Source organism: Ovis canadensis, chromosome 1 (assembly GCF_042477335.2).
Source record: "Ovis canadensis isolate MfBH-ARS-UI-01 breed Bighorn chromosome 1, ARS-UI_OviCan_v2, whole genome shotgun sequence".
Taxonomy (NCBI): Eukaryota; Metazoa; Chordata; class Mammalia; order Artiodactyla; family Bovidae; genus Ovis; species Ovis canadensis.
The window spans coordinates 29,200,642-29,224,305 of record NC_091245.1 but is presented as its reverse complement, the minus strand read 5'-3'; the positions used below and the strand labels follow the sequence as shown (position 1 = coordinate 29,224,305).

Here is a 23,664-nt window from a genome sequence, read left to right as displayed (position 1 = left end):
TCCTCTCCTGCATTTTCCCATCCATTCAGATGCTCAGATAAAGCCTTAGGAAGAAGTCATCTTTGATTTTACTCCCTCTGTTCCTTCACTCTCTGACATTAAATGCGTCAACACAACCCATCAGCTCTACCTCCAAAACAGCCTTCTATCTAACCTTTCATCATCATCGTCACTGCTATTGCTATCATCTGGTCCAAGCTGCCAGCATCTCTCACTGGGCTCCTTTAATGGTTCTGATTACACCTCCCTACTCTACTCTTGCCTGCCCGCCCCCACCATGACCCATGACCCACACACGGGATCCATCAAGCAGCAAGGATTCACTCTGCAAATTATAGATCAGATGACATGATTTACATCTGATCAGAGGCTTCCTGTTACACTGAAGTAAAAGCCAAATTCCTTGACCACAAGGCCCAGGTGATCTGCCACTTGTCTCATCTTTTACCACTTGTTCACTGTACACAAGCCACCTGACCTCACTCTTTTTCTTCTTTCCGTCCCGAGAATGTGCCAAGCATTTGCCGTCTCAGGCTCCGCACTTGTTCTTTCCTTTCCTCAGAACCTATTTCCTAGATGTTTGTATGACTAACTCCTTCTTGTCGTACTTCTCAGCTCAAATGTCTCTTCCTCAGAGAGGACTTCTGCAATCCCTAAATTAATTTAAAGCTTAACTCTCCCCGTCTCCCTCTCCTAGTATCTCATGACCAGCTCTACTTCATCACTACGTGAACTTGCCTGCTGACCTACGTCCTGTTAACTTACAGGTCTGTCTCACTTCCCTTAAGTGGAAGCTCCTTTAAAGCAAATACTGACTTTTGTCTTGATCAGTGCTGAATCCCCTGCACTAGGCACAGATTAAAAGTTCAATGGATACTTCTTCAAATGAATAAATGAATAGCTCAGCATTTTTTGGAGTAAATGTATGAAAAGAAAATTTGGCCTAATATCAGATTATTACGTAATCCTAGTAAACTAAACAATTCTGATTCAGTAAATATGGGTGGGGTACAGGAATTTTTAACAAATCCTTAGGAGACTCTGGGGCAGGGAATCACTCGCCATAGTTTTGGGTAACACTGGCTTCCCTGGTGGCTCAGACAGTAAAGAATCCGCCTGCAATGCAGGAGACCAGGGTTCAATCCCTGGGTTGGGAAGATCCCCTGAAGAAGGGAATGGCTACCCATTTCAGTATTCTTGACTGGAGAATTTCACGGACAGAGGAGCCTGGCGGGCTACATACCACTGATTTATTCACTCTTGCAAACTTTATGTAGGTAAGGTGGCTTAGTTTTAAAGAGTAAGCTAAGTATTAGCAGAAATGAATCACTTGCTCAAAGTTCGTAATGAGTCAGCAAGTGAATTCTAGAAACAAGAAAGTCTAATTTTAAAAATGCAAATCTTACAAGTTAAAATACACAGAGATTACCTCATCTATTTTATGCTAGTCATAATTTCTTAACCTTCATCATTTGTTTCAGTCATTAAAACAAAGACTAGACTTCCATAACTCTATCTTAATAACTACAACGAACTGTTTGGATCAAACAAAATATGTATGTTTAAATGACTCACCAGCCAAGGGAAAATGAGAAACTTGAAAGGAAAAAAAAAGCTAAAGAAAGTGAGATCTTAGTTTCAAAAGTACACTGTTTATAAAAGAAAAGTAATCAGATGTTGCTTTGAAAGATTTGCCCTCCAAAATGATCAGCATACGTGGGATGTTTGATGAGTAATCAGGTGCCACTTTGTGCCACAACATTACACCACAGCAACAGGAGCCTGGTGATGGTGGGCGGTGATCAAATTAGATTCATGTTTGACTAACAATACACGCTAAGTCTGACAAGTAAGGCTAGTTGTTCGTACTAGGAATCTGGCAAGGTGCGCTACCATTCACCCAAGTGATACATTAAAGCTCAACTCTACCTCCACAACAACAGAAAATCTGCACTGAATCTGCCTTTTCACTGGATAAATTTCAGATATCAGAGCTTTTGATACGACCCTAGGCAATAGGCAGCCACATTTACAAAGGAAGCACCTTGCCTTGCTCTGAATAGCAAATAGAACACGTCAGATCCAAGATCTAATTATATTAAAATCCTGGTTAAACTCCAGAGCATTTCCAGCTGTCAAATCTGTGACACCCAGTTCCTAATTCCTAAGGTACTCTCTCCCTTCCTTTTACTAGCCAGCAAGTCTTGCTTTAAGCTCACCTTTTACGGATGGAACATGGTCTAGAGCAGCACTGTCGAACAGAAATACAATGCAAATCATGAAGGCAAGTCATGTACATTTTCTAGTAGCCACATTAGAAAACATCATTTTAACATATAATCAACACTGAAAAATGGAGATTATTTTTCATTCATACTTTTAGGCATTGATTCTGATATTCAGAATGCATTTTACAGCACACTTCAATTTGGCCTAGCTGCAATTCAAGTGGTCAAGGGTGACATGTGAATAGAGACCACTGTATTGGACAGTGAAGGTCTAGAGCCTTGCTACTCCATGTGTAGCCCACAAATTAGAAGCCTTAGCATCATCTGGAAATCTGTTAGAAATGTTGACTGTCAAGTCTAACTCCAGATCTACTGAATCAGAATCTATAGTTTAAAGCCTGAGAAATACTGGTTTAAGGAGTCATGGGTCTCAGGTTCTTCACCTGTCAAATGGAGGTGATAATCCTTACTTGCTAGGACTATTGTGAAGAGTCTTGGTTTACTTGATAGACTTTAAATAGTTGAGATTTTAATGAATGGTAACTCTTATTAAAAAAGGCAATGTAATAGAAAGGACCTTAGAGCTGGACAGGATGGAATATAAATTAGGGTTCTTTAAAGATCTGGACCTTCTACAACTCATTTGGCTTGAGGTTGAGTTTCTGTAACTATTTAAATTAGGGTTAATACCTACCTTCAACAACTTACTGTTGTTGTCAGGTTGGGGCATGGCTCATGGGAGGCATTCAGTAGTGGCTGCCATTCATATACATATTTATATGTATATCCTACTGGCTGGGCCAAACTAGAGTAGTAACAAATGACACTAAGCTGCCTTAGTTCACACGGCCTTCCATCCCAAAGCAAAGTGTTACTTCTTGTGGCTCCAGTGTATATTTCACAAGGAGACCCTAAGGACAGCAAAAACGTTTATTTGAAAAAATTACTATGTATTGAAAATATACATTAGAAATTATTACAGACTTCCATAGCATTCCCCTCCCCCACCACAAAAGTAGAAATAATCGCTTGCTATGCTAATGCCATAGGTAAATTCAAACAAAAAGGAAAACATTATCAGCCCCCTTCCTCATATGTTAGCACTAGAAGGGGAGAAGGTCAACTTGTATTTGCCAATCAATACGAATTTAGCAAGTCCCAGTCTTCAACAGCAAGACACACATATTTCTGCTTCGAAGACTGTGAAGAGCTGCTCTGTTCCTTCTCTGGCTCCTCGAAAGCTCTCTTCTTGCTCTTTGACTCCTGGCTTGACAGGGCTTCGTGTTTCGACAGTGGCCCATGGCAGTCTGCGGCCTTCTCTTTATAGAACTGGAGCTTCTCAGAAGAGTTCGTATGGGCCTCTGTCAGGGGATACTTCCCTGGGGCTTCTGTTCGAGCCCGCTTCCCATCTGTAAGTGATGACAGAGGGAAGGGTGATGAGCTTTCTATGCCAGTTGCTAATGCCTGCCCAAGCCCAGAAAAATGATCCAACAGAAGTGTCAAGAGGCCCAAACAAGGTGAGTCTGGATTCATTTTTCCCCCTTTCGTGCCTTATAAAGTAATTTACAGCATATGCACCAGCACAGGTTGAAGGCATGTACGCACAGAGGGTATCACAGATTCACAGTCAAATCTCAGATCTGCCACTTCTTGGATAAATGACCTTGGGCAAGCGACTTGTCTAAGACTCAGTTTTCTCAGATAGGGATATAAAACCCACTTCATAAGGGTGATGTGAAGATATAAGAAGCAATATATGGTGCTTAGGACAATGCTTGGCACAACAGTGAAAGCTCAAAAAATGTCAGCTATCACTACTGAGAATCTGGACTTGACTCTGTTCTTCTAAGACAGCCAAGTTTGTAGCACAACTCTAGCAAATGATACAACTTTATTCTCTATCTTTTGGTATAGAATAAATTTTCCTTATTTTTCTACTTTTATTTTCCCTTCACTTCAATTTTATCCTTTAACTTCTTTCAGAAAAAATTATGGTAAAATACACATAACATAAATTTAGCATGTTAATCATCTTTGAGTATATAGTTCTGTGGCATCAAGTACATTCACATTGCTGTGTAAACATCACCACCATCCATCTGCAGAACTTTTTCAGCCTAGCAAAACTGAAACTTGGTACAGTAACTCCCAACCACGCCTCACCTTAGTCCCAACCACCATCATTCCACTTTCTGTCACTATGAACTTTGACTATTCTAGGAACTTCTTAAGACTCACACATCTGTCCTTTTTTTTTCTGGCCACAGCACGAAGCATGTGGGATCTTAGTTCCCTGACCAGGGATCGAACTGTGCTGGCTGCACTGGAAGCGCAGATTTTGAACCACTGGACCACCAGGGAAGCCCCAACATTTGTCTTCTTTGACTGGTGTATTTTACTTAGCAGGATGTCTCTATAAATTGCACCCATGTTATAGCAAGTGTTACAATTTCCTTCCTCCTTAAGGCTGAATGATATTCCATTGTATGTAAATACTACATTTTGTTTATCCATGCATCTGTGATGGACACTTGTGTTGCTTCTACTTTTGGCTACACTTTAACTCCTTTTTAATGTTCTGAATTCTATTTTTGTATCACTGCAAATCTTTTCTGGAACACGACGGGATATATATAAACACCTATGTACATATATACATACACTTAATAAGTTATGTTCCTGGTGCTGGTGCTCAAAGGTAAGTGTGAACTTACACTATAAGCCATGTTGACAGAGTATAAATCTTGGTGATCTAATTAAGTCAATGTGATCATAGTTAATCTTCCCACTGAGTGAAGATGAACTAAGTGCCCAAATAATCTAAGGGCAAAACACTCCAAAGGAAAGGGAATTTCTCACAGAAGTGCTGAGCTGCTCTTCGAGACTCCAAGGTTTCTTGCGGCTTCATAGCTTCCAAAGTCACACGTTCCCATTGCAGAACAATCTAATAAAATGTATTTGGAAAGATGTGAATCCAAACAAAATCTTGAGTTTTTAATCTCAAGCTTTCCTTGTTCCCAACTCCTCCCCTTCCATAAACACAACCCCCCCGTGGTAATCTTACTTCAGACTAGGATGAGTCTCTGTTCCAATCTACAAATAAATTGCATGTACTTTACTAAAATTTGAAACCTTAGTCATAATACTTTTTACACATCCCTAGGCCCATTTTCACACCTTAGACTATACCAACTGTAATTCAAACTCTTGTGTGTAAAATAACCACATTTCCATACTCTCAGGATACTTTAGGATCAGTTTCCATTTTTTAAAACTGCTACAAATGTATTAATATTTTTATTATGTTACTACAAATTCTTTTGAAAATTTAGCTTAGTAAAAAATACACATAAATAAAGAAAAGTCAACAATTAATTAATATTTCACATATACCATAAGTAACAAGAACTTTAAATTCCACACTTCTCATTATGGTATGTAATGAAATAATCATAAAGACAGACAAACATTTGCAAGACACAGAAGCAGCACAACACATAGTTTAAGAAATCGGTTCCAGAGTTAGCTCTACCATTTACGAGCCAGGGGACCCTTGGCAAGTGACTTAATGGAGAAATTCTGAGACAGACATGGGGAAGTAAACGGACTCCTGTTAGATGGCCTCATTTTTCTGTGTCACCTGCTGAGAATGAGGCAGGAGAATGGAGTCAGCCTATAACAGTTTCAATAAGAGAGCAACAGAAGATAGATAAAGCACTGCTGCCACGTCCTCGGGGCCTAGCTGGGGCTGCATGGGGCAAGGCTGTGTGGAGCCTCAACTTACTTTCAGTCCAAGCTGCTAGCTATTTTACTTCACCCTTCACCTTGCAAGAGAGGTCCTGGTTTCTCCATTTTAGAGATGAATAAACAGAGACCCAAAGCTGCCTTAAGTTGTATACCTATTGGGTTGCCGAGCCAGGACCCCAAATTCAGGCCTCTGACTCTCCAGCCTATGCTCTTTCCACCACGTCACCTGCTACCATAACCAAACCACTCCAAGCCCTTATATGACCATCCCATATCTGTCCCAAGTCCACTGGATGTATCCAGGACTCTTAGCGCTACAAACTTAGTCTGACAATGGACATATATAATGATTTCAGCATGCATTTTCTGGACAAACTTCAAAGTACTTCTGAAACACTGACTCACCAGCACTCCTTCTTGCTTACCTATAAGGAAGTGATGCTATCATGAGGTGGCTGGATAGTTCCACCACCATGCATTACAGAGTGCAGCCAAGGAAGGATCCAGAACAAAAAGCTCAGTGGGTCCTCCAGGCCTCCTCCAATCAACACTGGTTTAAAGTATCTGAAGGAAACGGGCACCAACCACAGGCAAGCTGGCATCTACTGGTGCTTGAGTACTTGGTTACCTTCTGAGTGCCTACCTTAGTCTGAACCCTACCAACTTGAGGAAGACCATCAAGAAGGTAAGACAGCATCAAAGGGAAGTTCAGCGAAGAAGGTGAAAATGGGAGGGCTCAGTCTGCTCAAACTAGCATGGTCTGATCTGAAAATATGGCCTCAACATGTGCCACCAATGTTTCCACCAGTACACGAAGGGGATCGGCTTCAATAAGTTGGACTAAGTGACCTTCTCTGAATGGGTCATCCAAGACCTCTACCTTCCCAGAAACAATGCTAGCTCTCTATACACAAAATACAATTTTTAAACTTAAGGAAGAAAGAAAGAAAGAGAATGGGAGCACTAAGGATTTAAAAAAAAAAAAAAAAGACATTTCCTTACTATGGAGAGTTAAGAAATTTGCCCCCTACATGGGAAAGAGTTAGACTTGAATTTTCATCAGCGTAACTTGTTCTCTTTTTTTGGTACACACACAGCTAAGAGAATCTCCCCTTCTGAAGTTGGATCATACTGTGTTTTTGCATAGCAAGCAAGAATTCATTTATTTTCTGAGTCACTTATAGAAGGCATTTTCTTCTAGGTCCAATAAGGATGAAGCAGTCTAGCGACCAGAGCATGAGATGTAAGGACTAGCATCTAACAACTTTTCTCAAGTAACTGGGTTAGTTACAAGTCATCAGTGTCTCGAGTTTGACTGAAGATGACAGTTCAGCCAAAGAATACCAAGAGGGTTAGCATCTATTCGAGTGTTGAATAAGACACTTGGAATTTATGACGCCATATTAACTGTAGGAGAGAAAAATCCGCCTTACCTGATCAGCCCAGCCCTCTGTCTTGCAGTTACTGTGATCAAATTCCTTCAAAGGGACTTTGGAGTGAACAAGGCCGATGTGGGTCTGAAGCTTGTGTTTGACAGCTTTGACGTCCTAGTAAGGGAAAAACAGAACACGGATGGTCAACACATTCAGCACAGTCAACACAATGGTCAGCACACACATGGTCAACACTTAACTTCTTCTCAGTAGGAAATAAACACTATCACAGATACCAGTCCTTTTCTGAATGTCAATTAGCAGAAGCAAGATAGCAAACTGTATGTTTGTGAAAGTAAGAGAAGGCAACAGAAATCCTACCTTGAGTCCCGTCCCAGAGATATCTAAGCAGTTGAGTTTTCTAAAAGAAAAGAGGTATCCAATTCCTGCATCTGTTATCTCAGGGTTACCTAGATGTCGAAAACATAGGTGGTATTCTGTTACAGTTATATGCCAACAATAAGCTCAAGAAAAAAGGCCAAACGATAAAATATTGAGAGAACAAACTTTTCAGAGTAAATTAAATATGGGAATCTATCTTTCCTATGAAGAGCTACATGAGATGATCCTTAAGACCTTTTATAGCTCTAAACTTCCTAGGAGTTGGGGTTTAGCAGAGAAATTAATAAACCAGATAGCTACTCCAAAGGGTTTAATTTGGAACCACATAAAAACAGCATGTTTAAAACATGTATATTAAACACGTATATAAACAGGTATATTAGACTTTGTTCATAGCCATTTCACCTCCAAAGTAAAAGATTTTAATAAGATTTTCAAGGATCCTGAGAGAAGAAGACTGTCACTGTCTTAATTAACATTAAAAGAATTATCTATGTTTGGCTGTGCTGGGTCTTTGCTGTGGCACGGGTTTTTCCCCAGTTGTGGCAAGGTGAGGCTGCTCTGGTCACAAGTGTGCGGGCTGCTCAGTGCAGTGGCCTCTCTTCTCTGGAGCACAGGTTCCAGGGCATTCAGGCTTCAGCAGCTGTGGTACATGGGCTCAGGAGCTGTGGCCACCAGGCTCCGGAGCACAGGCTCAGCACCTGTGGCACACGGGCTCAGACGCTCGGCGGTATGTGGGATCTCACAAACCCGTATCTCCTGCACTGGCAGGTGGATTCTTTACCACTGAGCCACCAGCGAAGCCCTGCATTTTTTAAAACCAATCCTTTCTTACATGGAATCTTCTCATATCAAAGAGAACTGCATTTAGCACTGGGTCCTCAAGAGGATGAGCACAGTGCTGGCACACTGCAGACACTCAAAAAAATATCTGCTAAATGAATATCCTTCCCAGGGAGGAAGGGAGGGCGTCATTATTTTCATCTTACAGAAGCCAAAACCAAGGCTCAGAGAGTTTAAATAACTTGCCCAGGGGCACACAGCAGCAGAGCAATGTCCTCTGACCTCAAACGCCTGCTCTCCTACTCTTCTGACACCGACCACCCTGCCACATATCCAATACATGCTCAGTTAAATCATAACTGATCTTATAACCTTTCTGCTACTGGAGTCAGTATCTGGTTCATCTTGAGTAAGCATCAAAATTGTGAATTTATCTAGATCTTCACCAAGCAATTACTGATAAAAATGACCTAGCTGACAGACACTATCAATCAGCAACTCAAAGGTAAGTAAAGATGAGCCACGTGTCCTCTATGCTGCGAATATACAGTGAATATGACCTCTCTGCAGAGAATAAGCGGCATGAGTGAATCCATAAGGGCTTTCACTGCCCTACAGAGTGGAATCACGGCAGGACAGGTGTCTGGCCAGGAGAAAACAGTCTCCGGCTTTAGTCCTGCTCTGCCACTGACTTGCTGGGGCACCAAGAATCACCCCTCAATTCTATCAGCTCTCAAACAAAGGGGAAGAACCAGATGATTTCTAAGTCCACTCTTCCAGTATTAATCATCTATAACTTCTAACAGAACTTACAAGATAAATCTAATAACGACAGATTTTCAAGGCCTCTCTTCATCACTCGAACCGGTGCTGTCATTTTCCGCACCCCGGCATCAGATAAACAATTATCCTTCAGGTGGAGTTGAGTTACACTAGGAAACAAAGTCCATGAGTAAATTACTTAAAGAGCATTTGAGAAAATCAAGTGATGAGAATGCTTTCATAAACTTTATTTAAAAATGTATCTTCTAACCCTTGCTATTTCACACTTAATGCATTTAACAGAATTAAAGATCCTTTGATGCTATTTCAGTTACTATGTGAGGGTTGAGACCAAAGCAGCATGTAGTACTAGCCTCAGATGGTAGAGGGCACTAAAGGTACATGGTGGAATGAGGTAAGCAGGGACTTCATTAAGATTAAATACACTTGTTTCACACAAAAACTGCATTCTTGACAAATGTTGTGTCAAATTCTAAATGTTGGGACAGTCTGCTAAAGAACTCCTATGAGAATCCTCCATATAAAGCACAATTCTTTTATTCTAATATTTTATAAATCTAATTTTCAGAATGGATTTATAAGGTATAGGCACAAGGCAATCCATTCAGCTAACCTGTAACTGGTGAGTTAATGTGCTCCACTGTCCCACATGCAAGAAATCCAAACTTTTTATCCACCTCACATAAAAACACCTTTCTACAGGGCAGTATGTCGGTGTCACTTCCTAGGCAGGCCTGAGGGAAAAGATTAGACTCAGGTTTGTAGTGCTTTTGTCCTTCTGGGTATTTATGAAACCATAAAGGAATCCATCTGGCCTTCTCTTTGCAAGCCAGACTGAGATCACTTGGACTATTTATGAAGGGTGTGAACTGGGTGATTTCTTTAAAGTATGGTTCTTGAAAATAACTTCTATGGCTGTCTTTTACTAGTTCACTTTTTAAATGATTTACAGCTCAATGACAATTAAAATAGAAAATGATAATGATTACAAAAATTATATAACTTCTCATCTCTTGCTAGAATAAATCAAGGCAAAATCATTTTTAAACCCAGGTAGTGTCAAGTACTATATGTCGAAATAAATTTTATTTAGATAAACTAACCTACTGACTTACTTTCCTGAGTTGTCCAATCAACGCTGCTTGTATCAAGTAAATGGAGATTGAAAATGTTTTAGAAAAAAAAGTTGGCAAATAAACATAGGACTGGGAAGTAATTAACATCCTTCCCACTGGATCATCCTTTAAAACACAGAACAATTCATTTACAAATGGTGGTAGGTCAATACCTAGACAAGGCTTCATTGGTGAGATGTTCTAGAAGTTCATGCTCATCTCCAAGCTTGCAACAGGAAAGATCCAGACAGGTCAGCTCCCGGAAAGACTTAATCTCCTCGAGTTTTTCTGAAATCACCAGGTATCTGTGGGGCATGGACAGCAATCAACAGCTTTTCTTTTCCTTCTTTTAAAACATCACCATATGTGGCTTTGTAATACATCAACATTCCATCAGGACAAGATACTACGTAACAAGCAGACTTTACTGATTACTGTGTAGGTATAGGTTATAAAAACTTTAAATAAATACATAAAAACATAAAGCAAAGACAAGACACAAGAGAAAATATCTGCTTTGTTAGAAGTCAGAGTCAACACTTGGGGTCAGTGTTGGGACTTTTTCAGAGAATTTCCAAACTTTAGGATACTCACAATTTTAATCACTCACTCTTTTAAGGTTGCTTTTTACTTAACGCCAAATATCTAGTGCTTTGAAACTGAAACAGACCAAGAATTCTGGATTCTAATCTGTACATGTTCAACAACATCCCACATCGAAGATTCGTCCCATCAGGTTTTACCTTTTCTACTTGTCTGAGTAGCTGCCCACTCCCCGGTGCCACAGTTAGCCTGCTAACTTTACTCCAAAGTTATGTGCAGCATGACTACGACAAGAACTCATTTCAAACTAGATGGTTATTAAGACAAACCTGTGAGCATGAACACTTTAATTACACTGGGCACCAGGCCAGACTGCTATCGTGGAGTCTCAGAAGGCCTCTGGAGAGGAAGAGAAGATTAAAAAGACACTGCTGTGGTCTCCGCCCTGCTTTCTAGTTGTCCATCTATTTCATATGAGGTCAGCAAGAAAAAATGAAAAAGGGATTAGAAGTGACAGGAAACAGGAGAGGAGCCTAAAAAAAAAAAAACAGGGAAAGGGAAACGCCTGTGGCAAGAGCATGCCTTTCTCATCCATTTTCCTCATAGATGTCTATAAGTTTTCATAGTGAGATGGTTCACTACAATCAGTGGGTTTAAATTTAAGTGTTCACATTTCTCTTCTGTCACCAGGATCATAATTATCAAAAAGAGCAGCTGAATAATCCAAGGACAAGAAGGGCCTCAGATCTATTTTCTGCCTACTTCCAAACAGAATAAGATACATTGAAGCTACTTTCGATCAGAATAAGATACATTGAAGCTGATCCCTGGTCTGACTGCTGAGTACAGATGGCCTGGGGCACTGATACCCCCTCTAAGCTGCCTGATGACAGAGCTCAGCTGGGTACACAAATGAGCCTTATTTACTCAGACATATTTTAATTACACTGTAAATAAAGCTTCTGTTTTCCATCTTCCAATCACAGAGTTGAAGTGGGTTAATGGGGATTTGGGGGATTAATGGCAATTAGAGAAAGGAAAACACACATCCTTTGATCAATTAACTAAAAGATTTTTAGTAACTGCAAGACATGGGCTATCTGGGAAGGACACAAAGATGTATAACATGATTCACAAACACTACAAAAATCAAGATTAAGAAACGAAATGTCCAAGCCACAAACACTACTAGATGCTTATCTAGGACATAAATGAAGCTCTAGGGTCTTGCTGAAAATTAATCTTCCAACTTTCCCTTTAAAAAGTTCAGAAGAATATAATGGAGAAGCAATAGAAAGAACACAGTTTAGTGTCAGACCTGAGTTTAAATTTTAGCAAGGCTAATTACTTGTATGATTGTAAGAAAATTACTTAACCTCTGCCAAGTCTCAATTTCTCTAGCTAAAAAATGGAGCTGATGATTATTTTCTTTAAGGATTATTAAGAGAATTAGAAAAAAAAGTGTTTCAAAAGTAAATACCATCTTACAGGCCCTCATTAAATGGTGTGTGTGCTTGTACTCAGTCATGTACGACTCTATGAGGCCTGCCAGGCTTCTCTGTCCAGGGGATTTCCCAGGCAATTAACACTGGAATGGGCTGCCATTTCCACCTCTAGGGGGTCTTCCCTACCTGGGTTGAGTCCGTCTACTGCGTCTCCTGCATTGGCAGGCATATTCCTTATCACTGAGGCACCTGGGAGGCCCCATTAAATGGTAGCTATTATAATTACTTCAGTTACAACGGGTGACATTTTAAGGAAAACATACTTGCCTCCTGTGACCATCAGTGGGATTAAAAATCAGAGGGAAGAGAGCTTTTACAGGTTGAAACACATAAAGACAGTTTTCTCCTTTTGGCAGGCAGCTTTGTGACCCAACCCCAATCAGCAAGCGCCTGCACTTAACCAATTACCTTATTTTTCAATGCTGGTAAAAACCTTTGTTGCTGCAGCTTCAGCTGGAAATTGCAAATGCAAACCCAAATCTCCTGCCCTCTTCCTATTTCCCTTCAAGGATTCAAAAGGAGAAGGGAAGTTTTCAATCACAACTGAAAATCCTACCCTTATATTTAGATAAGACAGCATTGTCTGATTCCTTATTCGGAATTGTTGCAAAAAAATGAGTCAAGAGATTGTTAAAAATGTTTCTTATATTTTTCTGATTATAAGGAAAACATTCCTTGGAAAAAAACTAAAATCTAGAAAATTATAAGGAAAACTAAAACCAATTTCAATTCCATTATCTAAATTACATGTCAGTGGGGTTCCCTCTTTTCCCCCCTATATATACAATGCATATAAAATTTTCTATTTTTTCACAAACAAAATTGGGATCATATATGGAATTTTAATTATTCTTTTTCATTTGTTATATAATGAACATTTTACCACATCATTTTAAATGATCTTTGGATATTATCTTAACAGTTACACGATTACTTAATTTCCTATTATTGGATATTCAGCTTCCAGGTTTTCATTGTTACAATACTACACTGAACACCCTTATGTAAAGTATTTCTTCTCATATTTGATTATCACATTAGAAATTAGAACAGACTCTTAATAAATGGAATTACTGAGTCAAACAAATGATACCGATATTTTTAAGGCTTTTGCTACATACTGCCAAGTTGCTTTCCAGAAATGCTACATAATGTGCTCATTAAATGTGAATGAAAGTGCTATTCTCATCCAATTTGACCAGTGGAACAGTATGCAGACATCACATGGGATAAAAAGCATTTTCCCCATTGTGAGGATTACCTAAGCTATAATGGTAAATGGAAGGAAAAAGCAGAATACAAGTTATAGAGTATATTCACAAATGTACAAAGATACATTACTTGAAAATGATTACCATGAATGATCTCCAGTATTCTTGCCTGGGAAATTCCACGGAGAGAGGAGCCTGGCAAGCTAGGGTCCCATGGAACTGCAAAGAGTCTGACATGACTTAGCAACTAAACCACCACCACCATGAGTGATGGAACTATAAATTTTACTAAACAATTATATGTTTCTCAAATAGTACGTATTTGCCTTTATAAAATAATTTTAAAACAATGTTTATATCATAACTATTTTTCATCGTTCTAATGTTTCCACAATGAACATAAATAACTTGGAATAAAAAATGAAGGAGTAAAATGTACTTTTTCCCTTCTTTTTATCATATGCCTCTTGGTTCAGTTCACTCAGTCGTGTCCGACTCTTTGCGACCCCATGAACCTAAGCACGCCAGGCCTCCCTGTCCATCACCAACTCCCGGAGTTCACCCAAACTCATGTCCATTGAGTTGGTGATGCCATCCAACCATCTCATCCCCTGTTGTCCCCTTCTCCTGCTGCCCTCAATCTTTCCCAGCATCAGGTGGCCAAAGTACTGGAGTCTCAGCTTTAGCATCAGTCCTTCCAATGAACACTCAGGACTCATCTCCTTTAGGATGGACTGGTTGGATCTCCTTGCAGTCCAAGGGACTCTCAAGAGTCTTCTCCAACACCACAGTTCAAAAGCATCAATTCTTTGGTGCTCAGCTTTCTTTATAGCCCAACTCTCACATCCATACACTAGAAAAACCACAGCCTTGACTAGATGGACCTTTGTGGACAAAGTAATGTCTCTGCTTTTTAATATGCTTTCTAGGTTGGTCATAACTTTCCTTCCAAGGATCAAGTATCTTTTAATTTCAAGGCTACAATCACCATTTGCAGTGATTCTGGAACCCCCCAAAATAGTCTGACACTGTTTTCCCATCTATTTGCCATGAAATGATGGGACCAGATACCATAATCTTAGTTTTCTGAATATTGACCTTTAAGCCAACTTTTTCACTCTCCTCTTTCACTTTCCTCAAGAGGCTCTTTAGTTCTTCACTTTCTGCCATAAGGCTGGTGTCATCTGCATATCTGAGGTGATTGAGATTTCTCCTGGCAATCTTGATCCCAACTTGCGCTTCTTCCAGCCCAGTGTTTCTCATGATGTACTCTGCATAGAAGTTAAATAAGCAGGGGGACAATATACAACCTTGGTGTACTCCTTTTCCTATTTGGAACCAGTCTGTTGGTCCATGTCCAATTCTAACTGTTGCTTCCTGACCTGTATATAGGTTTAAGAGGCAGGTCAGGTGGTTTGGTATTCCCATCTCTTGAAGAATTTTTCAGTTTATTGTGACCCACACAGTCAAAGGCTTTGGCATAGTTAATAAAGCAGAAATAGATGTTTTTCTGGAACTCTCTTGCCTTTTTGATGATCCAGCGATGTTGGCAATTTGATTCTCTGGTTCCTCTGCCTTTTTTAAAACCAGCTTGAACATCTGGAAGTTCATGGTTCATGCATTGCTGAAGCCTGGCTTGGAGAATTTTGAGCATTACTTTACTAGTGTGTGAGATGAGTGCAATTATGTGGTAGTTGTAGCATTCTTTGGCATTGCCTTTCTTCCGGACTGGAATGAAAACTGACCTTTTCCAGTCCTGTGGCCTCTGCTGAGTTTTCCAAATTTGCTGGCATACTGAGTGCAGCACTTTCACAGCATCATCTTATAGGATTTGAAACAGCTCAACTGGAATGCCATCACCTCCATTAGCTTTGTTCGTAGTGATGCTTCCTAAGGCCCACTTGACTTCACATTCTAGGATGTCTGGCTCTAGGTGAGTGATCACTCCATCGTTGATTATCTGCGTCGTGAAGATCTTTTTTGTACAGTTCTTCTGTGTATTCTTGCCACCTCTTCTTAATATCTTCTGCTTCTGTTAGGTCCATACCATTTCTGTCCTTTATTGAGCCCATCGTTGCATGAAATGTTCCCTTGATATCTCTAATTCTCTTGAAGAGATCTCTAGTCTTTCCCATTCTATTGTTTCCTCTCTCTCTTTGCATTGATCGCTTTTGGTTAGCCTTGTTTTAATGGTCATATTGATTGTGCATCTTAATAGTAAGCCACCTTTTACCTTTTGAATGACAAAAAAATTCATATAACGGTATACTATACGCTATTTTAAAAATCTACACATATTTTTGACAAATAATTGTGAAAATATGTGAAAGAGCAAAGTGCTTAAAGGTGTGAGCACTGTACTGCATTTGTATAATGAAGAGGAGAGCTATTAATGCATGGGTATACACAGAGTACTTCTGGAATTATGTAAAGAAAACTGATAACAGTAGTTGCCTCTGGGAAAGAGCAAAGGAGAGAGATGGGAGCAAGGCTTATGTTTCACTTTATACCCTTTTGTGTTTGTGTTTAAGTCCTTTTCTATGTAATTTTTTTCAAGTTTTTCTTTTTAATTGGTAGATGCCTTGAAAGTTATTTTACATGATAGTGGTATAAAAAATTTAAATAAGTCAATAAAAGTATATGAGCAAAGGCAATCATAAGAGAAAACATATGCTCTGTTAGAAAACAGACGGTGGTTCTCGCGTTAGGACCTTACTGAAAATTTCCAAACTTTAAGACACTTGAAATTTTAATCATCTCTTCTTTGAAAGCTGCTTTTTATCTAATGTTCAATATCTTGTGGTCTGAAAACTGGAACGGAGATGAGAACTCTGGGTACTAATCTTCACCTCCCTGAGAGTATACCAAGAGATATCCGGCAGATCACATCCTGTCTTTCCTATTTTCTCCTATTAGAAAAGTTGGTAGATGAGTATTTTCTATCTAATGAAAGAGCTGTGGCAATCAACTAATTCTTATAAAGTGTTTTCAAAATAAATAAATTAAAAAACAAAAACACTAACAAAAACAAAAAACAAAATGAAGCTAAGTGCTGTCTGGGAGGGTGAGGGAAGGGAGAAAGACAATGATTTTTCTCAAAATGGCCTACCACTTCATGTCTGAAAATTCTAAACTCAAGTGCTGTTTTTAGAAGGGGGCTTTGGGGAAGCCCCCAAGCCCACTAAGTCCCAGAACCTGACAGAATTGACACACCCAATAAAATACTCACTATCATAATCACAACACCCACCTGTTTCGCAAACACAAGGAGCAAAGCACCAGACTTCCATAGGCCTCAGTGAATTTCTGTAAAGCCCTGAGCCCCGCACCGGGCTCCGTGAATTTCTGTCTGGCTTCGGCAGCAGAGAACAGCTTTTCAGCAATCTGCTCAGGAAAGCCAATAAGGGAATCAATGTGGTCAACATTGTCAGAGATGAAGCCCAGGACAAGGCTGAAGAGGGATTTGGCAGAGTACCGAAGATTTCCCTCCCGGGTGTATGTGAAGATGAAATGATCAGTCTTCTCTTTCTGCGCAGTGTCATCTTCCCTGTTCATGCAAAGCTCCACAGAAAAGCCTTTGGGAAACAGTCTGAAAGGCCTTGGCTTCTGCAGGCTACTCCTAACGTCATCCAAGGCCAGATTGACCATGTGCAGTTGCCCATTTTCTCGCACGTAGATGGGCCCTGAGTCCAGATGGTTTTCTGAGTTGAGGTAGTAAGACATTGCCTTGGTTGTGACTGTAAAAGCAAGGTACAAGGGAAGAAAACCCAATTAAAATACCATCTGTAAAATGTAACTTTGCCATGCTATGCCCAGAGCTTTATAAACCTACCAGGCAGGCCCTCTGGCTGCTTTGGGGAATCAAAGCTTACCAGTTGCCTGTGAACCCTGGCACTGGAGGTTGCCTGTTTCCTTGACCTGGAATGCCCATTCCTACTCTTCCCCTTTTCTCGTCTGTCTGGTGAACTCCTATTCATCTTTCAAAAACCAGCTCAAATCTCATTTCTAAAATTCACTCTAGGGTTTCCCTGGTGGTTCAGTGGTTAAGAAACCGCCTGGCGAGGCAGGGGGCATGGTTTCAATCCCTGTTCTAGGAAGATTCCACATGCCTCAGGGCAGCTAACCCATGCACTGCAACTACTGAGCCCACATATCCTACTCAGTCCATGCTTCTCAAGGGAGAAGCCACCACGGTGAGAAGCCTGAGCACCACAATGAGAGAGTAGCCCCGGCTCGCCACAACTGGAGAAAAGTCCACTGAGCAACGAAGACCCAGCACAGCCAACAATAAATAATAAATAAATAAAGTTCACTCTAAGAGAGTGATCATAGAAGTGGACGACAGTCACTGGCAAGGAAAGTCACAGTAGCACAGCTGACAGTAGCGAAACTGAAAAGGATCCCAGTGTCCAACAAGGGTGTTATTACATAAACGTTACATCCACACCATGCAATGTTATGCACCCATCAAAATGATAACATTTTTACTGACTTGCAAGTTACAAAGATTAATAGTAACATGTAGAATTTACTATTTGTATTTTAAAATGTTTTCACACAGAACAAAGGCTAAAAACTAATAACTCCCTTCCTTGCTACCCTGGCACCTTCCACACATTTCTTTATTACACTTGGCTCACATTTCTGCTACTGATTTATTTCTAGGCATGTCCTGCTGATTTGAACTCCTTGAGAGCAGAGATCATGTTTAATTCATTCACCCTAACATAGTGCTTTAGCATGTAATGGTCCCTGAGTAGACAGTCATGGAACTAAAGTTTACTCTTTTACAAAACTTTACACAGAACACAAGGAACACATTTTTTTTTTTTAATCCACAAACAAAGACCTCCATCACAAGAGCTAACTAAAAGCTATTAAGCTGAGATGCTAGATCCAAGGGCTAGAATAGTTAGCTCTCATTCCTTAATTTCTTCAGTTAACTGGCACTGCTGAGATAAGGCAAAATATAAAAAACAACAGGATATTTATGTAATCATGTGGATGACATTTTATGCCCAAGTACTAATTGGAATAAATATTTGCTTTCCTGAGGAACGGTGAGATTTCAAAATATTTGAGAAATTGCCACACTAAATAAAATGAAGTATGATTATCACTGTTACAATTTTTAGTTAAAATTTAATATAATACAGGTCAAATAGCTGCTATTATCTCTAAAAGACGGATTGACTTTTAGAGTGAACCAACCTAGCTTTGTCTGCATTAATGCAGGGCTAGAATGTAGCTCTGAATTCACCCACTTAAAAGTGTCAATCAATCAAGTCAGTGATCAAAAATGCTGACTCTGGGAAGATCAAACAGTGATCCTGTTTCAGGCATCAGTATGATCCATGTTTCTCCAGAGGATAATTATGCGTGTAAAAGCACACCAGAAAAGAGGACCCTGCCGTGCCACACCCAAGGGCCTCCTTCCTTCCTGCTCATCTTATGCTTTACTCTCTGGCCAAGCCATACCACCCAGGTTAAGTTGGCTGTGTTCTTGTCCCACTGGCCTTTGCACATCCTGCTCCCTCTGGCTGGAACATCCTTCTTAGCTTCCCTGACCTAGCTGACTCCTAGTTCTCACTAACAGCTAGCTCAACCACATCCCTCTTCTGGGAAAACTTCCTAACCCCTGCACTAGTGCACATGTCTGTCTGGTTTTTCCAGAGCACCAATGTCTCTTTCTATATAGCACTTAGCACTGTGTACTGTCTGTTCACTTGTTAATATTTCCAAAGTTGTGAGCTCTTTGAGGGCAAGGCACTTGTTTGATTCGTCTCTCTTTTTTCAGGCCAATACAATGCCTAGCTTGAGTAAGCCCTCAGGAGATATTTGCTGAACCAAACGAGAGGAAGAGTGAGACCTCAGAAGAACAGACTTAGGGCTCTGAGCTGCAGGGCCTGCTGATACTGTTGCTAGGAGCCAGCTCCTCTTCCAGGCAACAGCTGCAGGCTCCTCCCCCAACTTGCCAGACCCTTTTGCAGGTGGTAGAAGCAAAGGGGATGATGGGAGTATACTGTTACTGGTACTACCAGGGATGGGGGGAAAAAGAATCTAAAAAACAGAAGAAAAAAAACATCCTGTCACGGTGCCAACTCCCATAACCCATATTCTTGCCAGTATTCAGTGCCTCTGCTAAGGTGATAATTTTACTTATTCTAAGCTTTTCTTCCAGGAGTAAGCACGTGGTTCCTTCAATCTCACAGAGTTTAATCCTAATGAGGAGACAAAGAAGATCCCCTCTGGGCTTCTCCTCTGGACGCGAACATTCATACTCTTTCTCTACCTGTAGACCTGGAAGTAGATACCAGGCACAGCCCCACATAAGAGTGACCTGATTTTAAAAGTGGAAAGACAAATTCTATGGAAGTTAACACAAGGATCAGCACACTATAAAACCCCTGGCAATGAAACAGGGTCTGCTCATATGTAGCACCCCTAGCTATCACTCCTAATAGTGCCGCCCATAGAGTCTAGGGTAAAACAAATGGATGAATGGAGGACCACTTCCGGCGAAAATCAGACAACTGATTCCATCCAGCAGAGGGCACAAGAAGTCGGGGACCAAAGTGAAGATGCGAACCCTGGATGCCAAAAATCCCAGCAGCTTCTGCTTCCACGGATTTTCTTTTTTTCTTTTTTGGATCTTAGTTCCCTGATCAGGGTTTGAACCTGTGTCCCTGCATTGGAAGTGCAGAGTCTTAACCACTGGACTGCCAGGGAAGTCTCACATGAATCATTTTCAAAACAGACATAGCTCTGGCTACATTTTACCTTTACTTTTTTACTTAAATTACTCATGAAATGCTAGTTCTCTTTCTAAATGATGAAAAAATCAAATAATTCCTGAAGAGTAAAACCTACATCATTTGTCCAGAGATGCCAAGGGCTCTCTGTTCTTCAACTATGGTACCTAAGAAACAGAACATGATCAGGAAATTCCAGGGACCTTTGATTTTTACTACTAAAGTTGTGCATCTTGCTCCCAACAAGGAGCAAGCTTCTAAGAGCTTGTGAGGTACCATAAAATGATCTAAGAATTATATTAATGTTAAGCCTTTCAAAGTTAAGAACTGAAAAGGCAAGAAAATTCCAAAGTTTCTGTAACTTGGCTCTGCTTGTTCCTGGCTATTATACAGAATGGTCTATTATAAGGGAGCCCCTCAGGAGACAGAGTCTGTTCTATATCATGGCAAAAATCCTACACGAACTGGAAAATTCAAGTAATTAGTATGTGAAAGAATAACAATGTTCAGTGAAAGTCTGTATTAGCTATATTTCATATTAGAGCAACAGAATAACAAAGTAGCCTCTGATAGTTTTCCAGCCTGCCTCTGGAGAGGTGGTTTTATAACCCATACAATCTCACAGAAAACTACTACAATAGTACATGTTCTAGTATTTGGTCACCACAAATGAGCCAAAGTTACCATGAACATGTCATTTCATCAAATGAATAAAATGTAGCCTTACTACATTAAAAATTCAGTTCTCTACTGCCTCTTCGAATAAGAGGCAAGATAAAATAAGTGATAACTAAACATGACTTTTTAGAACTTGAAGCCAGTTCACCAAGCAAGAACCATGACTATCCAGTAGAGGGGACTGGAAAGATGGAGTCAGGGAAGCAGACTACAGGAGACAATTAAAATTGTGAGCTGAGCCTACAGTTATGCAATTTGAAAAGAAAAAGAAAACACCTAACTTTAGTAGGTAAAGTAAGACAGCAATCTCTCAGAAATAATAAGCCATAGCAAGACTATGATGATAATAATAGTGGGTGTGATAGCTCCCACTGAGTTGCCAAGCACGGTTAGGTACTATATTAAATGCAATTCTCAACAATCCTATGAGGTAAGGTTCGCCATTTAATAAAGGGGCTCAGAGACTAAAAGTAACTTACTTAAGAAACAGAACTAGTAACTGGCAGGGCCAGAATTCAATCTCAAAGCTGTATTACGCCAAAGCTCAAGCTCTTTCCACTGCATGATGCTGTCTCTCAAGAATAAAAATATGACATCAGCTTTAAGGATAAAAAAAAATGTTAAAAATTAATCTCATCCACCTGTTTGAGCCCTCTGGTATTCACTGACTCAAGCTGGGGAGGGGGGTGGCTGAGAGAGGGCAGAGATAAAAAAAACTGGCCATCTGAGCAAAGAGTTGGTGGGAACTGAGCCAGGACAGTAGCTGCACTGAGGCTTCCCCTCTCTCCTCTCCCAGGGCAGAAATCACCCATGTCCACACACCAGGAAAGCATCTGCCACCCCATGGCCTGCATCCCAAGGCTGCAGACACCCTCAGTTTATTTGAAAAGGCAGCATTTTTAAGCAAACATAAAAACATGAACGGAAACTAGTTCCAAACCACCAATGACCAAGTAACAATCTTAGGTTTATTGTTCTGGATCACCACTATTATTCAATTCTCAATTCATTTCTTTTGTTTTATAACTTGCACTTGCCCATCTGCCTTCTCTCCCATACCTAGCTCCTTATTTGCCTCTTAGGAGAGGCCAATCTCTCCTACACCCTGATATCTGACAGTTTTTCTACCTGCCAACTGTAGAGCTTCTCACACAAAATCCAATCTCTGCACCAAAAATCCTAATCCTCTCCTTTCACCCACTCCCAACTCCCCTGCCCTCAACTCTCAAACCGCACGCCCTTCCAATCTTTCCACGATCCTTCTGAATGTGGCTCCCGGTGGCCCAGATCCAATCACACCTCCACCTGGCTCTCCCTCCTTCCACCGCACCATTCCACCCCCACCCTCCCTAACCCCCTGCACTCTTTCTCTGTCCTTTATCATGTAGCCTTCCCTTCCTCCCACTCTCTGAGATTCCCTCTCCTGGGACTCCAAACTCTCCATCTTTTCCCTCCTCTTCTGCCCTCAACCTTCAAAATCTCCTTCCTTCACGACTCAATGTCCAACTTCACAGTCCACAGCCCCAACTTTTCTCCCCTGCCCCCAAACCCCACCCTCTCTCTTATTCCAATCCTAGATCCTTTACTCCTAGCACTCCTCAAATCCCCTTCCCTCTCCCCCTCCCCAGTACTACAATTCTCCATTTCTAAATTCCCAGGTGTGACCCTCCCCAAGTGCACCCAAGCTAATCCTGCTCCCTCTTCCCACCCAGGCCCCGAAAGAACCTCAATTCTCACACGACCCACACCCTAGCCCAGCATCAACTCCACCCTTAAACCCATCTCTGACACCCCTAGATCCTCACCCTCACACCATTCACCCAACCACACCCCAGCCCCGACCCTCTCGGTCCTCCCCTCCCCTTTCCCACCCCTCCCTCAAACCCCACACCCGCCCCCACTCGCAGCCCCGGGATCCGTGAGCGGCCCAGCCCGCGGCCGCCACCTACCTGTGCCCCTCTCTGGGGCAGCCAGCGGCAGCTCCTCTGTGGCGGCTCCCTCCTCCTGCCGCGCGGCTGAGGCGGAGAAGCGGTTCCGCGCCCCCGGCACAAAGCTAGGGAGGGTGGGACGCTGAGTGGGAGGGAGTAAGGCGGGGGCTGGGGGCGACCTGGCGCCGTGAGACCGCGGGGCCGGCGGGGGCGGGGGGGGGGGGCGGGAAGACTGGGCAGGGGAGGCGCGCCTGCGCGAGACCCGGCATGAGGGGCGGGGTCGGGCTTGGAGGCGGGGCCGGGTCCAAGGCCGGCGACCTGAGGACAGAAGGCTCCGAGCTGGAGATATGAGGCGTGCGCGTGCGTGCTTGCCCGAGGGCGGGTCCCGTGGGTCTCACAGGCCCCAGGGATCTAGCTTTGCTCGGGGAGGGAAGGTTAAGCGTACTCCGACCCTTGCCTCGGGGAAGGCCTATGCCTCGGGGAAGGCCCTTGCCTAGTGAAGGCCCTTGGGCGGGGCTACGGAGCTCACCCCGCGCGGTGAAGAGGACGGGGGCGGGGCCTGGGGCGGGGCCTGCAGGGGAGGTGGGGCGTAGGAGGCGGGAGTACAGCTGTACGC

General features: G+C 41.7%; 2 protein-coding genes and 1 non-coding gene across 3 annotated transcripts in view; 1 reads left to right on the top strand and 2 right to left on the bottom strand.

The window, feature by feature from the left end:
- Positions 1-3,144: 3,144 nt before the first annotated feature.
- On the bottom strand, positions 3,145-23,602 carry LRRC42 (leucine rich repeat containing 42). The gene is made up of 8 exons (XM_069592263.1): positions 23,070-23,602; positions 16,941-17,427; positions 10,605-10,736; positions 9,347-9,465; positions 7,730-7,818; positions 7,409-7,522; positions 5,088-5,172; positions 3,145-3,637 (listed from the first exon to the last, which is right to left on the bottom strand). The coding sequence occupies exons 2-8, from the start codon at positions 17,411-17,413 to the stop codon at positions 3,366-3,368; spliced, it is 1,284 nt and encodes a 427-aa protein (XP_069448364.1). The 5' UTR covers positions 17,414-17,427; positions 23,070-23,602; the 3' UTR covers positions 3,145-3,365.
- Positions 20,348-20,419, bottom strand: TRNAG-UCC (transfer RNA glycine (anticodon UCC)). The gene has a single exon. It is a non-coding gene; the product is annotated as a tRNA-Gly (tRNA).
- The window catches only part of IFT25 (intraflagellar transport 25), a 37,099-nt gene continuing 36,756 nt past the window's right edge, over positions 23,322-23,664 (top strand). Inside the window, exon 1 of the mRNA XM_069592287.1 lies at positions 23,322-23,408. Within this exon, the coding sequence (XP_069448388.1) occupies positions 23,396-23,408 (13 nt within the window). The 5' untranslated portion in view covers positions 23,322-23,395. The remainder of the gene's footprint in view (positions 23,409-23,664) is intronic.

Excerpts from the sequence above, each read along its gene's own strand:
- LRRC42 (XM_069592263.1), bottom strand. The coding sequence starts at position 17,413 with ATGTCTTACTACCTCAACTCAGAAAACCATCTGGACTCAGGGCCCATC. Across the intron at positions 9,466-10,604 it reads ACCAATGAAGCCTTGTCTAG|TGTAACTCAACTCCACCTGA; the intron begins GTATTGACCTAC and ends TTTGTTTCCTAG. Across the intron at positions 3,638-5,087 it reads AAGAGCAGCTCAGCACTTCT|ATGGGAAGCGGGCTCGAACA; the intron begins GTGAGAAATTCC and ends CATCACTTACAG.